Below are 23,804 nucleotides of genomic sequence, written 5' to 3'. Positions count from 1 at the left end.
TGTGTGTGTGTGTGTGTGTGTGTGTGTGTGTGTGTGTGTGTGTGTGTCTGTGTGGAGAGCTCTGATCAGCACAATGACCAGCCATGGTACCAGGGGACCAGTGATAATGCCACCACCCACCTCCTGACCAAGAGATGATGGACTCCGGGTACAGAACGAGCCACAGTTTTGGGCATGGTCCATGTGAGAAGCTCTGCTTGATTATCCATATTTATCACAAGGTGGGGGAGGAGTGGGGAGAGACAATGTTAGTTGAAAAAAAATGTAAAGGCTGAGTCACCAGGTTTAGTGAAAGGAGGCTCCCACAAAACGATGGGGTAGATGTTGTGGGAGAAGTCACTGAATCTCCTCGGAACCTGGCATGGATCTAAGTGACTTCTTCAAAGGCTATCTTTTCATTTATCTCCATAATTAAGCAGCCACATTTGTTTCATCTTTAATACCCCCTGCAGCTAGGAGGATAAAGAGCTGTGCTTTGTTGGGGTTTGGGGCAGGTGCTCTGGCCGCCTGTCTCCCTGGCCTGCTTCCCCACCCCTCACTGGCTCCTGTCTGCTTAAGCAGAGGGGCGAGGGATTAACCATGTCCAGATTGGAAACAGGTGTGGGAACCAGATCCTTCTCCTCCTGGGAGCCAGAGGTTAGACAGCTGCAAGCTGGGGAGCAGGTAGGAGAGATGGATGGATGCTGCTGCTAGAGAGGGGGTGTTACCACCATGGGACCTCTGAAAGCCCGCTGCTCACCACCTCCCTTGCAGCCCAAAGCACCCCTGGTCACATGGGGCAGGTAGTCTTTCTGGAACCAAGAATTAAAGCAGCCATATTGCCAAGATTGGGCCAAAAGCCCTACTGTAGAACTGGAAGGGACCAGAGAGGCTGCCCAATCTGCCGTCTCATCTGCTGAAGGAATTCTCTCTCTAATCTCTCTAGCCTTGACATGAACATTTTGTTACAGGGAGCTCATTATTTTACAAGACAGTGTTTCGTTGTTGGATGGCCTTGAGCATTAGAAATCTCTTTAAAACCGAGCTGAGATCTGCCATTTTGTAACCTCTATCTCTTGCTCCTTTTCCGTTTGGGGGCTTGAAGACCATCACGTTCTCCTAACCCGAGTCTCCTCTAGTTTCAGTGGTTTACGTTTCCTCAAAAGCTTCTCACCGGATAGGATTTTGGGTTGCTTTTGTTTTTGGAGACACCCCCTCTTAAAATGTAGCACCCAAGAGCTGAGAACAATACTCGATGTGGTCTGACAAGAACAGAGCATTCTCTGCCATTTTATGAATGACATAGCCAAGGATGGCGTGAGTGGATTTGACGGCCAAAGCAATGGTCTTCCTGTTTAAAACTCCAACTCCATAAGGCACCTTGCTAGTGACCCTTCATTCATTCATTCGTTGTGCATTTCTGTGTTTTATGTTACCTACTTCTGGTTGTTTGTCTCATTTGGCTGGAGACCCACAAAAAGGCAGCCAAGTTATGGGACCCATCTTAGGCCGTGGCTCTGTGGCCTTGAATTAAAACGCTCTCTTTGGTATCTAATCACCCTTTCTTAGGGATATTCCTCAAGGGCAAGGTCCAGTGTTACTAAGCTCAGTTGGCACGCATAGATTGGCATCTTCTCAGTGTCTGCGACCCAACATCTCCCCCTATTGTCCATTCAGCAAATAGCCACGGGCCAGATAGTTCACTAATCATGAAGACGTGTCCTGTAAATTCCTCATACCTGGGGTCACAAGAGGCAGGGGGCCATCTCTGTTTGAGTCAGTGTATGTTGAATGCTCCACTGAAGACTGATTACACTGGTGAAGGGGGTGAGGAAAGGACAAGCAGGGTGGGGCCTCATGCAAAGTCAGAATGTCACTGCCTTTCTCCCCCGTGAGTAGCAGGGACGCGGCCCCATCAAAGCTGCAGTGTCTAGTGGCGGCTCTGGATGGCCTCCAGGGTTCCCCCACCGTGTCCCTCTGCAGGATGAAACACCCATGTGCCATCCTTCCCCTCCTCTCCTCTGCAGGCTTGTCCAACAGCCTCTGCAGATTCTCCACTTGTTCCTAAAACAGCTTGAGCTGTAGGGTGGGACCGACCTCAGTCTTAGAAGGCGGTCACCATGAGAACAGCTGTCCCTCCCAACAGCCCAGGCTGACATGCCTGGGAAAGGAGTGGGACTTCGTCTCCTCCCCTTCAACCCTGCTGCCCCTTGAAGGCCCAGGGTGGGCTGCTCAGCCAGACAGCCTTTCCTCAACTCTTACTCATGCCCAGCCCAAGTTCTTCTGTGGCTGATGCCCAATATTTTAGCATGAAGGCCACTGTGAGTTGCCGTGACTCCCAACTCCAGGTCACTCAGGCCCCAGATGGCTGGCGTCCTGCTGAGCTGGGACTTCTCTGGGTCTGCTTTGGCTCAGTCAGCTTCCTGAGACCAAGGAGACAGGTTGGTGATGCTCAGTACCAGTCTATCTTTTCTAATGGGAAGCTCTATTTTCTTTATCTGCCCCCAGGTTCATCTGTAGCTACCACTGGATGCTTATGAATATGCAGGGGGGTCTGAGCCTTAGTGAAGTTTTAAGCTGTTAAAGCTGTAGGCTAAACAAAACAAAAAAAGCTGAAGGCTGCACTGGTGCTTTTGGGATACCCAGTGTGCCTCTTCCCCCACAGCTCCTCTGGCCCCTTCACATTAGTGAACACTGGCAGCAGAACCAGTTTCTTAAGGGGAGCCAAGTGTTTGAAAGGCTGGGCCACCTCCTGGGGCCAGAAGGGCCTCGACCTCCCTCTGGTGGTCAGAGTGCAGGCCTGCACTGACTCAGCTCAGAGGGCCTGAGGGGCTGGTTCTGCCAGGGAGTGGTCCAGGCTTCACACCAAGCTCCAGCCAATGCTCTGGGTCTGAGGCGGAGGGCCCCAGAGCTGCCATCACTGACGTCCACTCCAGGGGTCAGCCGTGGCAGACACCAGGATGAGGATGGTTCTGTGTCTGCCCATCCCCCACCCCCCAGGCAGGATAGAGGGTCCCTGCTCAGGGGTTCTCCCTTCCATGCTCTCGGGAGGGGCATCTGCGGAGGTTGCAGACCACTCCCTCCTCAAAGGAGACCAGGGAAGTTACAAATTTAATAAAATGCACCCCCTGAATGACGACCTCCAGATCGCCCCCAAAGAAGGGAAAAGGGGCCAAGTTGGACAGTTGTTTATTGGAGAACACAAGTCATCAGCAGGAACCCCAAGGTAGCCCACGCTCCTCCTCCCTCTCCAGGAGATGAGGAGAGCTGACGGCAGCCACACGCCTGCCCACCGCTGACAGGGAGCGTCTGAGTGCTGTGTGGTCACTGGGGTGAGGTCCAAGTCTCGGGACAAAGTCCACACGGGTCCCAACCTGACAGACTGGGCCCCAAATCGGGTCCAGGATGGGGAGCATGGAGAGAAAGGCGTGGTGGGCGGGCCGGCTGGGCTTGGGGCCGCCAAAGGAGGGGGAGGGGCGAGGGGCAGGAGGTCTTTCCTCTGCCTTGAGCCTCGGCCTCCTCCCTGCGTGGAGGTCCTGGGGATGGGCTGGTCACTCAGTCCAAGGGGGCCATGAGCAGGTGCAGCTCCCGGAAGGCACTGCCGTGGCGGCCACTGAGGCCCGACTTGTTCTTGATGAGATGGCTGATGTTCTTCAGCTGCTTGTAGCACAGCCTACACTTGTGGAGTCTGGGAACAGACAGAGAAGCTGGGCGTGAGGGAGGCCAGGCCCAGGCCCCGCCCTCCCAGCCCCTCTACATCCCTCCTTGGGGCCCCCTCTCATGGGCCTTCTGAGCCTCTAACACAGGGCTCCCGGTTCCCAGCCACCGGGGCTTTTCCACTGATACCAGGGTGCCCCCTGGGCAGTCAGGGCTCCCCTAGCTCCCCTTTCCCTTCCCCCATTATTACTGGTCAGCCTCCCAGCCCTGCACAGGCCCCAGCCTGGAGGGGGCTTCTTCCTCACCTCTCCTCTCGGCTGATGTCTACCCCCACAGAGGGTGGGGCAGCCAGGATATCTGTGATCAGGGGCAGAAACCGCTGCAGGATCAGCTTTAAGGAGGTGCATCCCGTCTGCACGTAGCTGGAGAGAGATGCAAGGGTCAGAGGCCCTGGGCCCAGCTGGGCTCCCAGGGAAATCCACCTAAATTTGGACGAACTCACTTGGACCAGGTTTAAGGGTCACCTCGTGTGATCAGGCGTGGGGCCTGATATCAGGAAGACCTGAGGTCAAATCCAGCCTCAGACACTCAAGCAGGGGCCATGGGCAAACAAAGCCAGCTGCGGCTGAGGAGGGCACCCTCCCAGGCAGTGCCGGGGCTCTGCCACCACCCCGGAGGCCCCCTGGGCCGGGCCTCGACTCCTGCTGGGCTCTGACAAAGTCTCTAAAGTGAGAAGAGCAGTGGCTGGAGCTGCCAGCCCTGCAGTCAGCAAGACCCAGGTTCAAATCCTGCCTCTGGCTCTGTGGGAACAACTCATTCAACTTGCTGGTGCTCTAACCAGAGAAGGGGCTGGCCTCACCCAGGAGTTCCTTCCATTAAGGAAACTCCAGGTCCAGGCCCTGCCCTAGAAGAGGGAAGAGTCAGCCTGAGGCTGTCAGGCAAAGCTGGTGACCCCGGAGGGAGTGATCTGCAGGCTGCATGATTGCACACATGTACGTGTGTGCATATTTACATGTATGTGAGTGTGTGAATATGTGTGTGAGTGTGAGTGTGTGTGCGCACAGGAGCGGCGTGGGCTTGGAGGCATGGCAGCGGCACGGCCTTCACCTTTCATATTTGCTCTGAAGCAGCTTCTCAATCTGGGGCAGGACAGTGGTACAAAGGTCCAGTTTCCAAAGAGACCTGTGGGATGGGAAGAGAGCGGCCAGTCCAAGGCCCTGCCCGTGGCAAGGCTCCTCGTCCACCCCAATGCCTGCTTTGGGCTGGGCCCCAGACACTCACGCTTTCTGATTCACTATGTTGAGCAGGTCCACCACCACAGACAGGTCGTTTATGGCCACAGCCGAGTCCACGGATGTCTGAGGAGACAGAGGCGTGCCCTGATGTCAGGAGCTGCCCCCTTCTCTGCAGCTGCACTGAGGTGCACGGGAGGGGGGGGAGAGGGGGGCGTGGCCTGGGGGGGGCTGGGTGCCCCGGGGGGGGGGGCCCTGGTGAAGCCGGGGAGCCCCTCACCACAGAACCAGATTTTCACAGTGGACAGAGACAAAGGGACCAAAGGGCAGTGAAAAGAAAGGGGAGGATTTTCCATCCAAGTCCCCAGCTGCCCCCAATCTATGTGTGGTCTCTGCCAGCACAGGGCTCCCTCCACCGTGGCGCCTGCTCCTCTTTCCGGTCTGGGCCCAGTCAGAACAGCCCAGAGCTGGGGGGCCTCTCCTTGCCTTGATGTCCCCCGTGGTCCAGACAGCCCGCACCGTGTCCAGGTTCTTGTGACGGCTAGTCAGAACCACACACATGGTTTCGTGGCCCTTTCGGATCTGGGACATGGCATCTTCATCGACCATCTCTGACTGGTTGGGCATCTTCACGGCCTGGGCACAGAGGCAAAGGGCTGCCAATGAAGCTGATGGCAGGCCCATTGGCCCCCAGAACAGAAGGAAACGCTGGGCCTGGGAATGCTGTCTCTCCCTCCTACCCTGTGTTCCAGGACCCCCAGCCCCAGCAGATGTGTGAGGCTGCACAAGAGGTCACACTGGGCCTGGGGCAGAAGACAAAGAAGGACCATCCAATGCAAGGTGAGCGTGGGCTGTATCCCCCAAGCCTCCCTCCCATTTTCCTTACGGGTAGGAAGTCAGAGGCTTTGAGCCCAATGGGCTCATTTCTGGCAGCAGGAATGACAGCAGGCTCAGCTTTGGGCATCGGAGTGGAGGAGGCAACGGGAAGCCTGGGCACAAAGTCAGACTAGAGGGAGAAAAAGAAGATGCTAGGACAGGGCTTGACAGCAGCCACCCCGATTTCTGTTCTGGATGCCACGTGGGCTCAGCCCCAGAGGAGTGTGGTCTCTCTGCTCTCCTCCCCACAGCATCCTAGGCACAGCCCAAACCCAACCCAGCACCCTCAGGATCCGAGGCCCCAGACGTACGTTTCCTCTGTTTGGCACAGGGAGTTGGATGTCCATGGCCTGGCTGGGCTTGGAGGCCTCCTTTGCTATGGCCACATCTGAGGAAAAGGGCAAAAATGCGCTGGGCTCAGACCTCAGCTCTGAGGGTCAGGTCAAGGGGCCACGGGTCCTGAGGGCCACACCCTGCTGCCTTCTGACTTACCATCCTCTGGAGGGGCAGGGAACGGCTCATTCCTCTGGGGTGGAGTCCGACCTGCCAAGGTAAAATGAAAGGTGGAGGAGCTGATGCGCCGGAGACACAAGGCCTGCCTTGCAGTCTGGTCTCAGCTACTGCGGCTTTTGTGGGCCTGTCCCCTCCGACCCCGCCCGCGGCCCCGGACTCACTGATCTCTCGTCCGCCCAGCCTGACCCCGCCCGCGGCCCCCGACTCACTGATGCTGCTACCCTCCCAGCACGAGCCGGAGGCACAAGGCCTGCCTTGCAGTCTGGTCTCAGCTACTGCGGCTTTTGTGGGCCTCTCCCCTCCGACCCCGCCCGTGGCCCTGGACTCACTGATGCTGTTCTTGGGCTGGAAGATCTCCTTGTACTCCTCAGCGCTCTGGATCTCAGCCCTGGACTCACGTTCATCGCGGTCATCCTCACTGCTGGGGCTGCGTCTCTCGCTCTCGGAGCTCCGCTTCACCCTGATGTGTGCAGGCCCAGAGCGGGACAGAGCAGCCGGAGAGGATGGAGAGGAGAGGCGAAGGGAAGCGGTCGGGTAAGGTCTACAGCTGGGCAGGAAGGTTCCCCGAGGCCAGGCTTCCGGCCTCTCCACAGCCAGCCCCGGGCCCCCCAGCTCACCTTTGGGGCTTGCTGCAGACTGTGGCCGGCCTCTCGTAGCCTCTGCGGATGGAGGAACCAGTGGGTGTGGGCTGAGCCACAGGCCTGCTGTCCTGTACTGGGTCATGCAGGATGGTCCCAGACCTCGTGACCCGGTTCAGATCCACCACGTAAGAGGAAACGTTGCTCTGGGCATAGGAAACACCGATCTAGGCTCAAAGAAACCAGAACTATAGCAGTGAGCCTGTGGGGACAGTCCAGTTCAAGCCCTTTGCCCTCATTGCACAGAGGAGATGATGCTCAGAGGGGAGGAAGCCCATGGCCTGGGGGGAGGGGGGTCAGGCCCCTCCTGGCTCCCAGGGCACTGACAGTCATCTCAGGCTCCATCATTAACACCTGGATCCACCTTGATGGCATTTCCACATCTGTCAGGTGTTAGCAATTGGTGCTTGGAACAATCTCATGAAAACATGCTCCAAATCAGACAAGTACAGAGCTTCAAATTAAAGCCCACGGAGGCTCTGCTCACCCAGCAGACTGGCAAAGCTGACCCATTAGGGTTTGGCCACAGCTGGTCAGGACAATCTGGACAGCAGTCTGGAAGGCGGCCCCATTTATTCCCATCATGACACTGAACAAACGTGACTGAAAGCCTTCAGAATGCGGAACAGTGTCACGATGAAGGTCTCTGACAGAGCAGGCAGCATGGGGCCGGCCCCAGGGCAGCTGCGAGCAGATGTCTGGACACAGAAAACACAGGAGCTTGTTCCGCTCGACTGTGTAGATTTGCTACAAGGGTTTTTTTTTTTAAATAGATTTTCGTTAATTTTTTTTTTTAATTACATTTAGTCTTTATAAAACAAATATGATGAGGGGGAGGGCTGAAGCTGATGACGTCTAAAGAAGGCAGCTGTTGGTCAGACTCTGTGGCTGGGCCAGGGCTCAGGGGGAGGGGCCCAGAGAGGCTGGCCCACAGGCCACACTCACCAGCTGGTTGTTGCAGGTGGTCAGGTCTGCCACCTTGCCCCAGTTCACCAGGACTACATCAAAGCAGCGCTCAGGCTCCCAGCCATACACTCGAAGAGAGTCTTGGCATCCGCTGTACAAGCAGCAGCCGTCAGGATTGAAGAGGATACTCCTGGAAATGGGTAGTCAGTTGAAAAGGGATTCCCCAGGAGCCTTCAGGAAGTGGCCTCCCCCCCCCGCCCCACCCCTGCCGAGGGAAATCCTGGTCTGGCTGGAGTCACTCCTGAAGGTGCTCAGGAACGCGGGGTGGTGCTGCAACCAAGTTCTGCTGTGGTCGGCCCGAGACCCAAGCATCCATCTTATCAGAGCCAGGTCACAGGCCCAGAGGGGACTAAACCTACTGTGAGGACGATGGACCCAGAGACCGGACCTCCCGAATGCCTGATGCAGAGGGGCAGGCTAAGGACACAGCCATTTACCTGACAGGCCCAGGTTCCCCTTCAATGCAGCTGACCACCTGGAACTTCTCCAGATCCCAGAAGCGGATTGTCCTGCAAGAGGAAATGACCCCAGGGAGATAGGCAGGCCTGTCCCTTCTTTCCCACCTCACATGGCAGTCCCCTGTCTCCTAAAGAACTCCTAAGGGAGAGTAAATCATGGGGACCCAGACTCTCCCAGAATATCTGTCCAGGGACGTAACCAGAGATAGCAGAATACGGGCCCAGGACCCAGCCACACCTAGAGACACACGAGATTTCTTCCTCCTGCCTGGATGAACAAGTGAAGGAATGAATGTAAAAGCATTTATTAAGGGCTCACAAGGTACAAATGGACATGAGGAGCACGGGGGATAGAACATATAGAAAAGTCAGAAGGTAAGAAGTGAGATGGTCAAGGCCTGCTCAAAGGCCCAATTGACAGCCGTGTCGGGCCCAGGCTGGCCAGATGCTCTTTCGTTTGGACTCCTCTGGACAACAAATACCCAGAAATGCCTTGGCCCTTAGTGGGATATCCTTGTTCTCCGGCTCCAAAGCACGCTTTGAATTTTCAGTAAAAGTGGGTCTGCACTTCCCAAGGCTGGGTGGACGGAGGACCAGCGAGGAGAGCTTGGGCTTGTCCACACACGGCCCCGAGGTGTGGCCCCATCAGAGCTCAGGGCAGGGCCAGCTCTCTTACCTGTCAGAGCTGCCAGAAGCCAGCAGGTACTCATTTGGATGGAACTCGACCACGTTGACAGGCCCTGTGTGTCCCAGGAACTCGGACATCATCTTCCCAGCAGTCAGATCCCAAAGCTGGGGAAGTGAGAGGGACAGGCCTGAGCATGGAGTTCACTGTGGGGTTTTCAGCTACTTTCTCCTTGTTTCCAGGCTAGGACAAGGCCCGAGGGAAGAGTATGGAAATCTTGTGGATCACCTGTCCCACAGAAACACTGGCTTCTGCTTTATTCCCTCCCAACCTCCATCTCTGTCAGATATAGAAGCACACAGGCTCCACAGGGCACGGGTCCCCGTACCAATCCCATGCAGAAAAGGAAGGTGCAGCCACCCTAAGGGCCAAGACCCAGCCTGGCCAGGACTCTACCTTCACGCTGTGGTCATCTGCAGCAGATGCTAACCATTTCCCATCGGGGCTAAACCGAAGACATCTGACAGCCTGAGTATGTCCCTGAAAAAGAAGTGGCACAAGTTCAGCCATCCCTACGGACTACACCAGGCCTGCCCATTAGATGGGTCAGGCAAGGATGGGCATCCACAGCAGCAGACAAATGTGGGATCCTCGTTTCCCATTTGTTTTCCACATCTGAGATGTTGGGAAGAGAGAAATGGTAAGATCTGGCAAGTGACTGGATATGCGGACCAAAGGAGAGAGAAGTTAAGGATGACGTTGAAGTTATCAGTCTAGGAGATCAGAACACTGGCAATTTGGCCGTGTCTTTGGAAGGAATTAGGGGAGTTTGAACAAGGCTGGGTCGGGGAGAGGGCCAACGAGTTCCACTTTGGCCATGTTCAGGACGCTGCAGCTGGGGAAGCAGGACTGAAGCTCTGGAGGGATGCTGGGATGTGGACAGACCCATCTATTAGTCACCTGTGAGTTGTGGAGGTGATAATGAAAGTCACCAAGTCAGAGTGCAGAGGAAAAAGAGAGGAAGCCTGAGGGCGGGGTCTTGGGGCAACGGGGTGGTAGGAGAAAGGATGATCCAGGAAAGAAGCCTGACATGCAGGAAAAGAACTAGGAGAGAATAAAAAGGAGAAAGTAGCCAGGTGAGTATAGTTAGCAGGGTCAGAGGCAGCAGAAGTCAGGAACAATGAGGATGAGAAAAGGTCACTAGACTGAGCCACTTGGAGATAACTGGTACCTCTGGAAGCCCCCAGCAGTCAGCAGCCGGGCTGCGAAGGGCTAAAGAAAGAGAGGATGGAGAGTGGAGAGGACAGACAGCTTTGTCTTGGAATCTGGATGTGAAATATGAGATGAAGGCCTAGGGGTGGGAGGATCCAGTGAAAGGTTTCTAAGGATGGCAGAACTTGGGCATGTCTGAAGGCAGGAGGAAAGGAACCAGCAGAGTCAGAAAGGCCGAAGCTTAGGGAAGGGGGAGGCATGACTGGCGGGGAGGGGATGACAAGTGGGCAGGCGATCTACCAGAGAAGCCAGCACAGGAAGGGATCGAGGGCATGTGGAGAGGGACTGGCCTGGGTGAGGAGAAGGTTTATCTTATTATCAGAGGTGGGAAAAGGAGGAAGGAAGAGAATGAGTTCAATGGGATGAGAGAAGAGGAGAAGCCTCTGATTTGTCAGGAGAGGGGAGGCAGGGTCTGGAAGAGCCCCTCTGGGGAGGGAGCCTGGGAATTGGCGTGAGAGGAATAAAAAATCTGCTGAGCTGAGGGAGGGCCCCAGGCAAGCACAGACCACTGGTCCTCAGCCGGCAGCATGGTGCAGCTTCCTCCAGCTCCATACAGCAGATGTGAAGAGGAGAGGGGACAGACGCTGAGAATCATCCAGGATTGGGCTCTTCTGAGGAATGAGAATGTACAGGACAAGGGAAAGAGATCTAAGAATAGGGGAAGTGTGGGAAGGGAGGAAATAAAGCCAGGGAAGGGGTAATAGCCAAAGAAAGCCTGGGGGGCCGCTCCTCCTTCCACCAGACAGCTGCTCTCCTCCCTGTGTGCCCCCAACACAGCACAATTCTCTCCCCATTGTATCCTTCAGCCAGTCTCTTACCTTATACCGGAACACACAGCCTTTTCTCCGAATGTCCCAGAGCTGTGGAGAAGAGAACCAGAGGAGAGGTCAGTGGGGTGGCACAGTGGGGATCTCAGGAAGACTCAGCAGTAACGACACCTGGAAGGGGACCGAGTTTGGCTCCCAGCTCAGAAACAAGCCCTGGAGTCTGGGCTTGCCCCTACGCCATCAGCATCCAGAGAGCCAGCTGTGTGGGCCATGTCCCCCTAAACCCATATTAGTCTGAAGTTCAGACTTGGTTGCTCCAGCTGACAGCTATGCTTTTCCAATTCACTTTCTGGATGCGGGCAGCGGGCACCCCCAGCATGGGCCCTGGCCAGTCAGTCCTATAGTTAGGGAGATGCCTAGTGAGTATGGGCCAGAATTGGGCAAGGAGTCCTTCTTCACCATTTCCCCAACACTGAGCATATCACACAGAAGTGTGCTGGGCATCCCAGTCTGTCCCTGCAGTACTTGGACCACATTTTGCAGTGGCCTTACCTTAATATTTGTATCCTGAGAACCTGAGGCTACAAACTCCCCATAGGGATGGAAGTCCAGGCTGCAGATGTTGGCTTTGTGTCCCATTAAGGTACGAAGAACTGCCAAGGAAGAAGACAAGAGAATCGGCATGCGGGTTGTGTTGCTGTTTGACATGAGGGTGGCCACTTCTGCCATGACATAAGGGACACCAGGAAAATCAGCATGTGCAGGCTGGTCCTGTCACCCCCGCACATCACAGAGATCTTCAGGGAACGCTCACTCCCCGTGCTCCCCTGTCACACATCCCCTATTCTGCAGTACAAAGCATCCTTTCCAAAGCCTATGTTTTTCAGGGTTAAGTTTCTACTCAAGGCTTTCAGGAGGAGAGAGGAGCCAGAATCCTCCTGACTCTCGGCCTGGGAGGTCTTTCAAACGTCCTGCTTCCCTGATTATTCAAGAGAAGTAACCAATACCCCAGGGGTTTTTTCACAACTTTAAAGAAACTTTATTCTGTTTTAAGCTTATGACCCTTATAAGCATCAGAGACAAGTCAGGTGATAGTCATTTTATTAAATTCTTGACACTCTGGACTCTCTCTACAATCTTTAATCTTCTCAGTTATGCTTTTCTCTTTTAAAAATTAGCATTCAGCTCTCTGCAGGAAAACCAGTCTGCCTCTGATACCGGCCCGGACTTTCTTCTCTTCCCATCACGCTTTGGTTAAGCCGCCAATAAAGTCTTATCACTTTGCTGTCTCACTATGTGCTTTGCCGGCATATAATAAAACCACAGTTTTCTAAAGGGTGTCACAGACACACCTCTAACCAACAGGCTGCTGCCCAGTCCCCAGGGATCCTCTGGCCTCAGGAAAGGAGGGCTTTCTGAATCCTTCATCACCTGATAAGGAGTGGCCGGCACCCATCCCTGTGTGGGAGGGTTTCCAGAGGGATCTGTTCAGACTCTCTAAGACTGCAGCAGATTAGGGAGCCTTCCCTTGGGTGTATGTGTGTGGGGGGTGATGAGCTGGCCTGTCAGCATCCTTGCTTTTCTCCCTTTATTCTCCCTCAGGGCCTGGTCAGAACAAGCCCAATGCTGATTAGGAGGGGCTCGTTGGAACACTTGATCCAGTCCTGGGTTTCCATGAGCCACTTTAGTCACGATGGCTGCCATGGCAGTTGTAGGCCTGAGGACACAGGAACCCCTGCCACCGTCAGCTTTGGCCTTCTCTGGCTCTAAGAGGAGAGGGTTTGCTTGGCAAATGAGGCATGAGAATTGCAGTCTAAGAAAGCACTGCTCTGGGAATCATGAATTCAAGTTGAACATGTTTATACAATGTCCAATGAATCTCTTCTGCTTTGGTTTTCCAAGTCTCTGCTGCAAACCCTCTGACTTCATACCAACAGGGAAGCTTCAGAGAGCCGTCAGCTTCTGCAGAACCAGTGCATCTGCCTGTGGTTTGGGGAGGATGGGCCAGGCCAGCTCTGACAAGGGGCTGGGGTCTCATTGGAAAAGGATCCACACGTCACTCACTCCTCCCGCCAAAGGTCCTGGTCCCCACTGCCCCCTACTGTCACCCTCTGCCACTAGTGCCTTCACTCTGAGTTTGCACCCTAATTATTATGTCTACACCTTGTATGCATGTAGCTGTTTGCCTGCCATTTCCCCCCATTAGTATGTGAACCCCTCAAGGGCAAAGTCTGAGTTTTTGCCTCTCTTTGTACCCCCAGGACTTGGCACAGTGCCTGGCACACAGAAAGTCTTTAGAAAATGACTGTTTAACAGACTTGCTAACTTGCCCACAGGTTTCCAAGGAATTTGTTCCCACAGCATCAAATGTGCACGTCTGCAGTGAATTTAGTCCTCGGCGGACTCGGATGGGAGCAGAATCCAAGGGGCTCATTTTCCTAACTCCACTCACTCAGAACAAATTGTTCTTATTAGAATTCTGCTTTTTAAGCCTTTTCAGAGCATTTTCATATGCATGATCTCCCAATTCTCATCACAACCTTGTGGTAACTCATAGCAGGGTAGAAGCAGAAAGGCCGTCAGCCCCATTTTGCAGATGAAGAGGCTGAGACTAAGAAAGACAAAGGCCACCCAAGAAGTCAGGAAGAAGCAGAGCTCGAAGGCAGACCTCCTCTGCCCCATCCTTTCTCCCCAGGCTATCTAGCACCCCTGCTCTGGGCCTCAGGCTCCCTCATCTCCACCCCATCCCCATGTCCCCCACCCTCAGGGCCCCCCGTCCAGTGCTGGGCTCTGGCCTTTTGTTTGGTGCTCCCTGAATGTTACAGGCCTGCGCAGTTGGCAAAGGATGAGTGCAGCACACAATGTTCCCTCCGTGTACCACCTTCACAGCTCCTCTTTCTTAATAGGGCGTCTCAGAAACTGGGCTTCCATCTCTGTGAGCTCAGAAGTCTGAGTAAGGAGATTCCAACAAGGGCCATGCGCCATCACTCCTGATGCAATGGCTTGGCATGGAGCTGCAGGACCAGTTAGTTGGGATGTACTTTACAATCACTATTTGTTCTTGCCATCTGATGGGTGTTTCTCAAAAAGGGTTGGGAATTAAGCCTTCCAAGCAGCTCTCTATTCTTGAGCAACAGCAGGTTTTCCAAATGTAACATGACATAGTTAGCTACCCCGTGGTCTACAATCACTGCTGCTGCCACGGCAGAGATGGAAAAGGGTGCTCGGCCAAAGGCACGCAGGGGCAACTTTGTGGTGGGCAGGGAGGCATGAGAGGAGGCGGACTGCTGGACAGAAAGCCATTGGAAGTGTGTCTGAAGCCTGTGGCCCAGAGCCTACCAGGTTACTGGCTGGAAGCATATTTTAGTCAACATTCCACAGAAATGCTGATTAACTAGAAATATAGACAACGCAAGCCTGAGTTTTGCCAAATTCTCCTTCCATGGGCAACAACATTCTTAAGGCCCTCTTCCCTCCTTTTCTTTTAGGGGCTAAGCAAAGACCCATGTCCTTTCTGACTAAGGTTCAAATCATTTAGAATAGACTACAGAGCACATCCAGCAAGACGACCAGGTCCAAAGGCCATTTATGAGCTATTAAGTAGCATCAATTAGCTATCACAAGCTAACTTGTGGACAACTTTTCCAACCACCTGGGGAACATACGGTAATTATTGATGACACTTTGCACTTACCCCAAAAGACATCTTTCTCTTCTTCCCTTTCTTACTTCTCCCTCTCTTCCCCTCAATTCTCTTTTCCTTTCAACTTAAATCAACATTTGCTGGGCACCTACTATGTGCAAAGCACTAGGTTTACTATCGGGTTTACAAAGATGAACAAGACAAGGTCCCTGAAGCATTTATGGGTCAGTAGCAGGGATAAGACAGGGAGATGAGGAACTATAGTACAATGCAGGAAGAGATCTATGCCAGAAGAACATTACAAATCAAGTATTATAAGAGGGCAGGGAAAAGAGAGATTCCTTCTGGCTGGGGAGGAAAGAAGATTACCCAGGACTATAAGGAGGAAGTTGCTTTGGGCTGGGCCCTGGATGGGATTTTGGCAGGCACAGACACGGCAGAGGGCATTCCAGGCTGAGGGGACAATCTAATGAATGAGAGGAATAATCATGAGAATTATAACTACAACTACCATGACTACAGCACCTAGCCAGGCCCTGTGCTAATATGATGAGCACTGGCTGGGCCTGGCCCCTGCCTATGTGCTGCTGGGAGCCATGCGTACACCGTCTCTGGCCTATGTGCACCATGGCTGGCCGCTTCCGACCCTCTGGCCTGGATCAGGGATCTAATCATTCATTCTCCTTGTCACGGCAAAGAAGGTCGAGTACTGGGGCGGCTAGTCAAGAGGACCCGAGTTCGGTTCCGGTCTCAGACACAACACCCACACACACAAAAAACTAGCCGTGTAACCTTGGGCAAGTTACTTAACCCCAATTGCCCTCCAAAAAGAAAAAAAAAAAGAAGGCTGAGTACCCTGTCCTTGAGCCTACAAGCAGGTGAATGAAATGCCTACACCCTGACTGTTTCCATTACTCTTCCACAGACAACATGACAAAATGTTTCTGGGAGGAGTGTCCCTGCTCTTTTGGCTCCATGAGGCCACTGGACCTTCGATGGGGACACACAGACAAAAAGAGACGCAGAAAAAGCAAGAAGCCCAACCTACTTTTGGCAGCTTCCAGGTCCCACACGCGAATGGAGCCTGACTGGGATCCAGCCACAATGAGCTCCTCAGGGGTGTTGAGTCGAACACTCTCCACAGGGGACGTGTGGCCGGTTAAGCTCTGTGGACAGAGAACAACTGGCCTGGAGGAACAGCACTTTTCAGAGAAGGGACAGAGTCTCTGTTCCTTAGTGGAAATACAAAGTTACACAAAAACAGTGTTGGGCTGAGAACGAGGGGACTTGAGCTCTGACTCAGGCTTTGGGGAGACCACTTTTCTTTTCCTCAGTTTCCCCGACTCTAAAAAGGTGCTGATGTCATTTTAGAAGATTTGATGCTATTGCCCTTGCCTACCATTCTTCTCCTCCCATGTGACCCTCTCAGCCAAAATCAGCAAAGGCAGACACTCTGCCTTCTCCATGCTCCACTCACAAACATGTACGTGCATGTGCACACACGCACGTCCCCCCTCCCAAGACAACTCAGAGCCCAAGTGGAGGTCTCAGGTACATGGCACATGCCCAGAGCCAACAGGCCTTGGAGATGCTGCTGCAACACGCAGGTTCCCTTTGATATTACCTGATCCCTGGGATGCTGCTACCATCCTAACTGTAGCGTTCAGCTCTGCCATGCTCCCCAGGGGCTCAGCTTAGCACAGAGACATTGTGAGAAGGTCCTGCTTGGGAGATGAGGAGATTCTCACATAGGTCAGAGCAGGCAAGAGCCATTGCAATAAAGAGCCCAGGAGAGATCAAGGGGGCTGGGGCTTGAACTCAGAAAGGCAGAGAGGTCCTGGCAGGGCAGAGGTGGGCAGCCCTCTCTGGGGCCCCAGGACTGGGCTGAGAGGTCTAATTGCTGTCTCCTGCTACCCTGGCCTCACTCTCATCAGACTAGGAGAGGAGTGATCAGAGCTGCCCCTGCAGGGGCTCATCTGAAGAAGGATGCCCACATTTCCTGGGGGATGTTCTTGGCTAAGTCACCTGAGCAAGCCCCCGCCTCTTCTGACTGGATCCATGAATCCCAGTGATTACTTAGTTCCCATTAAAAATGTCATCTCGGGGCAGCCAGGTGGCTCAGTGAGTAAGAGTGCCGGCCCTGGCATCAGGAGACCCCAGCATCGGGAGAGCCTCAGATACTTGGCACCCACACAAAATAACTGGCCGTGTAACCTTGAGCAAGTTACTTACCCCCAATTGCTTTAAAAAAAAAAAAAAAGAACGTCATCTCCCAAGTGGGCCTGTCCCCAATAGAACTTGGCTCCTGCCCAGTGACTTCGGCTTATTTATTCAGCCCTCAGCACTCTTACTACATCTTTCTTAGGATCAGAGATTTGAGTGGGAAGGAACCTTGGAAACCATTTGGACCACCACTCTCACTTTACAGATGAGGAAACTGAGACCCCAAGAGACTAAATTACTTTTCCAAGGTAACACAGGTTCTAAGCAGCAGAGCCAGGATTCACACCCAGGTCCTTGGACTCAAATCCAACACTCCTGTCCTGTCCTATGGGGCCTCAAGGGCTCTAGGCTCCACAGGCCTTGGTGGGTGGGCTATCAAGTTAGAGTGAACTAATCACACTCCTTGAGTCACTTGGTAGAACAGTGTAAATGGAAGTGAGGAAATGGTGACCCAGCATCTCAGGTCTGGGGCTGGCACCTGATTCTGTCATCTCCTCCCAGGCCCTGCCCACCCCCCACTCTGGTGCTTCTTACCATGATGCAATTGGGCTTGTTAACTGACCACAGGTTGACCCGACAATCATCTCCTCCCGTTGCTAAGAGCCGTCCTGAGCCTTTGCCCAACACCAAGGAAGACACATTGCTGGCATGGGCCACAATTTCCTCTATAAAAGGGAACAGAATGGAACAGAGATACGTGGTCATTGGAAGCACTGGCTACTTGTACCCATAGGGTGAGGAGCTGGGTCCCCCTATCCTGCCTGGCTTGTTGCCTGAGTCCTGGCCCCAATCAGGATTAGCTCAGAGCCTGGAGTGCTCAGAGCAGCCGCAGCCTCCAGGCTCCAACTCTATGGCTCCCTTCTATCACCTGAGATGCTTACTGGGGACGACTGAGCTACAATTTGAGGGCTGGAAAAAGGCTGAAATCCCCATCCATAATAGACAATAGCAGAGCGGCTGCCATGAGGCTGTACATGGTCTGCAGCCTAAACAGGGAGTGCAAGGAGTCCAGAGGAGGAAATACCATTGGGGTCCCTTCCCAGTTCATGAAGGGCTCTCACATCCATCATCAAGGAAGAGGAATGGCCAGTAACTAGGCTGTGGTCTCAGAATGAAGAAGACCTAGGCTTAAAATACAGTCTCTGACACTTAATGCCTGTGTAACTTCAGGCAAGCTGCTGATCTCCCTGGGCCTATTTCCTCCTCTGTAAAATAAAGGGGTTGGACCAGAGGGTCTTCAAGTTTAGACCAATAACCCTATTATTGATCATCACAATGCTCCTTCAAATTGGGCAGAGAAATTCTTATTACCTTCATTTTACTGAAGGGGAAACTGGGCCCCAAATGGTAATGACCAGCCCCAGGCCAGCCTTTCAAGGCCCATAGATTCAGAGCCAGAAGAAACCTCAGAGGCCTGGAAGTCTAACCCTTCATTCTACAGAAAATGAAACTGAGGTCCAGGGAGGTGACATGCGCCAGCCCAGGCACATGAACAGGAAGCATCAGAGCCAATGTCTGAGTCCCCCTGAGCTGAGTCTCTGGAGGCATGACTGAGGTGAAAGGATGTGAGTGAGGTCCTAAGAGGGGGTCTGAATCTGAGGAGGGGGAGGGCACAGGAGGCTGGCTATTCCAGGCCTCTTTCCTAACAGTGTGGAGACAGAGAAACACACACTGTGTTTGGTTACCTGAGCTGGGGTAACCTAGGGCTGCTGTGGGCATGGGGCCATCCCTGGCCTGCATCATGCAAAGGGTTCCCACATGGCAATGGCATGGTACTGGAGGGCTGGGAATGAAGCAAAGCATGGACCCAAGAAGAAGAACTTAGCCTTCATGTCTCAAGTGTCATGGGAGTAAGGGAGAGATCCTCTGGGGCAGTCAGCATGGCTGCTCTGAGTTGTGCCAAGGATCACTACAGCAGTGACTGCTCTGGGCCTTCCTGGGTCCCACTGCACAACTCCTCCCTTCCCCAGGTGGCACAGCAATCGGGTGTCAAGTTTTCTGCTTTCACAAAGGGGCTTGGGCATCGTGGGGGTGAAGGGGAGGCAGGGGTGCTGCTTCTGCCCTGGAAACACGGCTGGACATCCACGCATGCCGAGCTCTGCGGAGCCCCCAGGACAGAGGCCTCGAAGGGCCCATCAGCTGAGGAGCCACAGTCCTCTACAACTGCTGCTGACAACTGGGGGTGTCGACAGTGCAGTCTGCACGTGTGAGGGTGACCCTTCCTCCAGAGGATCTCAAAGAACTTCGAATCTGGTGTTAGCCCTACAGAATGGCCTCATCAAGCAGGTAACTACAAACTCCTTCCTGAAAACGAACCTGAAAGCGAGAGGGCAGAGGGAGCGGGGCTGAGGTCACCAGCTCCAAGGTCAGGGGCGACAGCACTGGGTGCCTGCTCCGAGCAGGCACTGTGGCCACAACCAGACCCTCCTTCTCCTTGGCCACGGGGCTCTCCCCAAGGCTTCTTCCTGTGTGGGTGCCCAGGGCCCGGCCTCTCCCACTGAGGACAGCATGACCCTCTCTCTCTTCAGGGCTCTGCTCTCTGAAGAGCACTCGGGGTACTCACAACAATCCCCTGGCCGCACGCCGGCATCGGACCAGACAGTCATGCAGTCTGTGTTCATCCCTTTCTAGCAATGTGCATCCTTTCTCCCTCCCTGGGGACCTGGTCTAGGCTGTGATACCATCACTAAGTGATCCTGGGTAATCGCTTCCCACCCCTGGCCTCAGTGTTCCTTCCTGTAAAATGGAGCTTCTGGGTGGATTTTTTACAGCCTCTTCTCCCACTGCTGCTGAGCACACTTCCTGGAGACCAAGGCAATGACTCTGCAGGAGTGGGGGAGGGGACAGGGTGGTGAGTGCTGCACTGAGATTAGATGGTCATCAGAAAAAGAGCATGTAGGCCCTGGAATGACCACCAGGCAGCTGCAGGGGGCAGAACTGAGCAGGGAATGGGGAAGGGCTTCGGATCTGGGAGGGCCAGGGGCCGGGGGCACATAATCAATGAGAAAATGATGGCTTAGGTGCTTGTTGAAAATAGCAGTGACATCATCTATCAGTGCCAAGAGGAGAAAACAGGCTGCCAGCCCGAAGGGAAGCAACGCCCGCCTGCTGCCATCTGCTGTGAGCCAGCCTCCAGATCAGCCTCAGCCCTGGGCCTGGGCGAGGGGGCCCTCATTGCATCTGTGGGGTGGCCAGGGCTGCCAGTGCCAACTGCATCCTAGTCTGACCTCTGGACCACATCTGGCAGGAAAGGTCAGGCAGGAGCTGTTTCCAGACCAGAGAAACTGGGTCCTGCAGCAACCCACCCACGAGGAGGTAACAGGGGGCCCAGGCTTAGATCACCACTCCTGCCTTGGACTCTGGTCCCTGAAGAATCAGAGCCCACGCCAGGTCCGTGGAGACCCCTAACAGCTCCTGTCCCACCAAGAAGCCCTGAATGCAGTTCTCGGACAGTTCTGACATGGGCGCCTGCCTGTGGCCACATGGGAGATGGCCAGGATCACTGATCTAGAGCTGGGAGTGAACTGCCTGAGCTCACACAGGCAGTAAGGAGCATCCTGACCTCCAAACTCTGGTCCTCATCCTCAAGCTCATCTCTCTCTTGCCACTGGCCCCGCTCCATAACAGCACCAAGCAATACTCCAGGAGCCTGGCCATGGAAGGAAGAGGGGGCTCAGCTACGGTGAGGGCGACCCCAGTGTCTGGCAGAACGACTCTGAGGGAAGCCCGGTCTTGTGTTCCATCCCTAGGCAGTGACCCTCTGCAAGGATTTGCAACCCTGACAAGGGCTCAGCTTAACCCAGCAAAATAAACATTATTTTCTATTATAAAATGTCCCTAAAGGTTGCAGCAAACCATCAAGGGCATGTTCTTTAGTCTACTCTGTCTATCCTATCAGCCTAACTCAAAATCCTTGGGCCAAATAGGACACCAGGGGGCCAATACGAGCAGTCTCTCTGGAACACTCCATTCTCCAGGGGACAAGAGGTGGCTAACAAGACTAACAAACAGACAGCAGGAGAAAAAGAGAGGCAGGAGACTCACGAAGCTTCCATGCAGTCTTGGTAACGACAGGGGTTGCCATATTTGCAGCCGTTCCTTTCAGCTGGTGAGCACCCCCAAACCAACCAAAGGGACTGCAAGGGGAGCTCTCCACTTTCCCAGTGGGGTGGGGGAAGAACCCCCCCAGACTCAAGTCTCAAGTTGGAGCGTAGTTTCGACACATCCAGGCAGAGACAATTTCTTGTTTTGCAGCCCTTTGTAAGTCCTTGGATGTTTTATAACATCCAAGCAAGCAGTTTGTGCCTGCCAGTATACATCCCAGCATGGAGAATCAGTTCTGATCCATTGTAGAGTTATGTTGATCTGAAAAGGAAACAAAAATCCATTTAAATTAACCTGACACAACATGAGCAGGGATATGAGCTCTTGTTCTAAAGAAAAACAACAACCAGTATGGGTGTCCAGGCCCCTTAATAAAAACCTTTAGTTGTGGGAGGTATGGCAAGTGTTCTCAGTAGCGGCACCTAGAGAGTGGGACCTCTTAAATATAGTCATTTTGATTCTCAACAGAAAAAGTAGATTCTTGTGAAGGCTCCAATACGACTTTACAGCCACACAATGTTTGTTTCCTAATATGAAACAAATTCAGGGAAAGGCTTGGTTTCTACAAGGCCAAAATCCAAATCCCTACAGGTACCACCCTCCTCCTCCCTAGCAAACCTAGCCATGCCAGCCCATCCACACTCAGTGAGGGAAGACCTTTTTCTGGGGGCTGCTTCAAAGCAAGATGTGACAGAAATGAGGAGGGCAGGGGGGCCCAGAGGGAACCCTAACTTAATCCTACAGGGAGTATCTCTTTATAACAGAACTAAGGAAGCCCCATCCTCCCAAATCACCAGGACAGGAGCCAGAGGGGGTGCCTTGGCATAAGGGGCACCCCGCTGGGTAGGCTCCTGGCTCCCCTGGGCTCCCCCAGCCCCCTTTCCCCTCCCTCCTTCACCTGCTCTGGGCCACTCCTGCCTTCTCCACCTTCCCACAGCCCTGGCTGAGCGCCCCCTCCTCCTGCGCCCTAGGTCTTCCCCTTTGTTGTTTCTTCTGCCCCCATCCTCCCCTCCCCCGCCGTGTCCTCCGCCTCTCTTCACTGTCACCCCTCGGTCCCTCCTCATTCCATCTACACGTGGTTTTCATCCCTCTCGCCTCCCACCCTCTGGTCCTTCTGCGTCCATCCCTTCCGCCCCCTCCATCCTACTTCTCCTCCCGGCGCCCCTCTTCATGCTCCCCTCCTCCATCCTGTCCCCCATCCTGCTGCTCCCTCCGTTCCATCCCCCACTCTCCCCATCTTCGCTGCCCCGGCCCCGCCTCCCCAGATCTCCCTCTTTATTCTTCCCCCCTCCCCCCGGCGCGCGCCGTTTCCGTTCCTCCCTGGGCCGGGGGTTGGTGGGAGCGGCGCCGGGGCCGGAGGCTAGGCCGGGCCGGGGGAGGTCGCCTGCCCTTGGCCTCTCGCGGCGACCCCGGCCCCCGCTCCACGGCTCAAGGAAGCACGGACCAGGCCGCTCCCCGCCCCTACGGCCCCTCAGCCCCCAACCCTCGCCCCCTCCTACACCTGCGGCGGTGGCAGCTACGGCTGCCCGGACCGTGGAGGATCCGCTCCCAGCGCGGCCCCCACCTGACTCCATCCTCCGACCTGATTGGTCGCTGCTTGACAACGAACCCTCACAACAAAACCTCCGGCCTCCGTCCCCGCCTACCTTCGCTCTCAGGCCAATCAGCAGCCGCAGATGCCACGCCTCCAGGAAATATTCACCAATCAAAATGGAATCTGGTGCCGCTCTCCCTCATCACGGTCCCTCTTTCACTTATTTCAACTAATCACAATGAAAGGGTGTTCGAGGTCCTCCCCCCGGTCTATGGTGAACCAATGTGCTCCTGCGATTTCTTAAGTCCCGCCTCTACCTTGGAGCTCCATCTATCCTGGTCCCTCCTCCCCTCCACCTTCCTCCCCATTCTCATTTACGTTTGAAAAGCCTGCGGCACTCCTCCAACGGCGTCCACACCAATCCCCTTAGCAACCATACAGATTCTAACCAATCACAGCTCTCATTGTTGGGAAGTCAGTCGCGCATCAACCAATAGAAAGAATTCTGAGAAGAACCATGAAGTAGCTGGGCTGTCATATTGATTTTGGGGAAGTCTGAGGCGAGATCCTCCCCCTTCCCCCATTCCCTGATATCTTAGTGTCCAAAGAGTGAGAAGTGATCTTCCAAATTTGACTCCTCCTTCTACTCCAGCCTGGAGCTCCAGTGTCGCCAGGAAATTTAGTCAACGTAGCCAAGTGTTCAAAGTCCAGTTCTCCAAGGATTCATTCAATGGGTGCTGGTTCATAGGTCGTAGGACTGTGGATTTGGGAAAGAAGATGGAGATCCCAAGTCCATCGAGGCCCAGAGATGACCCAAGACCAGGGCCCTTCGCGATGGGGTCAAAGGCAGAGGACACCCCCATAGCAGCCCTTGGTGGGCTAGCAAAGAACTGGAAGGAGAGTGGGAACCCATTGATTGGCAAAATGGTGAAGCCAATTGTAGCCTATGAATGGAATGGAATGAATCTTACAGCTCCTTAAGACAAAGAGTTCAAAGAAACCTGCGAAGACTTGTATGCAGTGATGCAGAGTGAAGATCACAAGGTTATAAATGAAAACCCCGGAGAACTCCACTCCACGCAATGAATCCTCTGGACTTCAGAGGTGGAGCAGTCCAACGGAGCCTCTGACTCCTCAGCACGAGGTGGTGGACTGGCTGTGGGCGTGGCCCTCAGATGTGGCCAGCTTGTTGCTTTGTTTTGCTTAATCATGCTTTGTTATAAGGGAGGGTCATTTTTGGAGGAGGGGGAGAGAGTAAGAGAGTCTTTGGAAAATAATGATGTAAAAAAAAAGACAATAAAACATTTTTAAAAACAT

At 54.1% G+C, this 23,804-nt stretch overlaps 2 protein-coding genes across 6 annotated transcripts; both read right to left on the bottom strand.

The window, feature by feature from the left end:
- Nucleotides 1-3,152: 3,152 nt before the first annotated feature.
- KATNB1 (katanin regulatory subunit B1) lies at nucleotides 3,153-22,589 on the bottom strand. 5 transcript variants are annotated; one of them, XM_069087579.1, is made up of 20 exons: nucleotides 22,455-22,589; nucleotides 20,894-21,214; nucleotides 17,384-17,514; nucleotides 15,675-15,858; nucleotides 11,536-11,636; nucleotides 11,035-11,076; nucleotides 9,401-9,484; nucleotides 8,996-9,111; nucleotides 8,299-8,370; nucleotides 7,841-7,991; nucleotides 6,875-7,062; nucleotides 6,587-6,717; nucleotides 6,237-6,287; nucleotides 6,056-6,132; nucleotides 5,755-5,874; nucleotides 5,355-5,504; nucleotides 4,918-4,994; nucleotides 4,744-4,818; nucleotides 3,942-4,058; nucleotides 3,153-3,667 (listed from the first exon to the last, which is right to left on the bottom strand). In XM_069087579.1, the coding sequence occupies exons 2-20, from the start codon at nucleotides 20,931-20,933 to the stop codon at nucleotides 3,535-3,537; spliced, it is 2,040 nt and encodes a 679-aa protein (XP_068943680.1). In that variant the 5' UTR covers nucleotides 20,934-21,214; nucleotides 22,455-22,589; the 3' UTR covers nucleotides 3,153-3,534. The 5 variants fall into 5 exon arrangements, with proteins under 5 accessions (XP_068943680.1, XP_068943682.1, XP_068943681.1 ...); XM_069087581.1 differs by having other exon boundaries at nucleotides 15,675-15,792; XM_069087580.1 differs by lacking the exon at nucleotides 22,455-22,589 and adding an exon at nucleotides 21,333-21,453.
- LOC138160762 (uncharacterized) lies at nucleotides 22,036-22,527 on the bottom strand. The gene has a single exon (XM_069087493.1). The coding sequence runs from the start codon at nucleotides 22,525-22,527 to the stop codon at nucleotides 22,036-22,038; it is 492 nt and encodes a 163-aa protein (XP_068943594.1).
- Nucleotides 22,590-23,804: the final 1,215 nt, after the last annotated feature.

The sequence above is a fragment of the Petaurus breviceps genome, unplaced genomic scaffold, assembly GCF_028583685.1.
Source record: "Petaurus breviceps papuanus isolate PSGF00001 unplaced genomic scaffold, PetGlider_PUasm1.0 182, whole genome shotgun sequence".
In the NCBI taxonomy this organism is placed as follows: Eukaryota; Metazoa; Chordata; class Mammalia; order Diprotodontia; family Petauridae; genus Petaurus; species Petaurus breviceps.
Note: the sequence above shows the minus strand (reverse complement) of the source record. Positions and strands in the feature narration are given on the sequence as shown.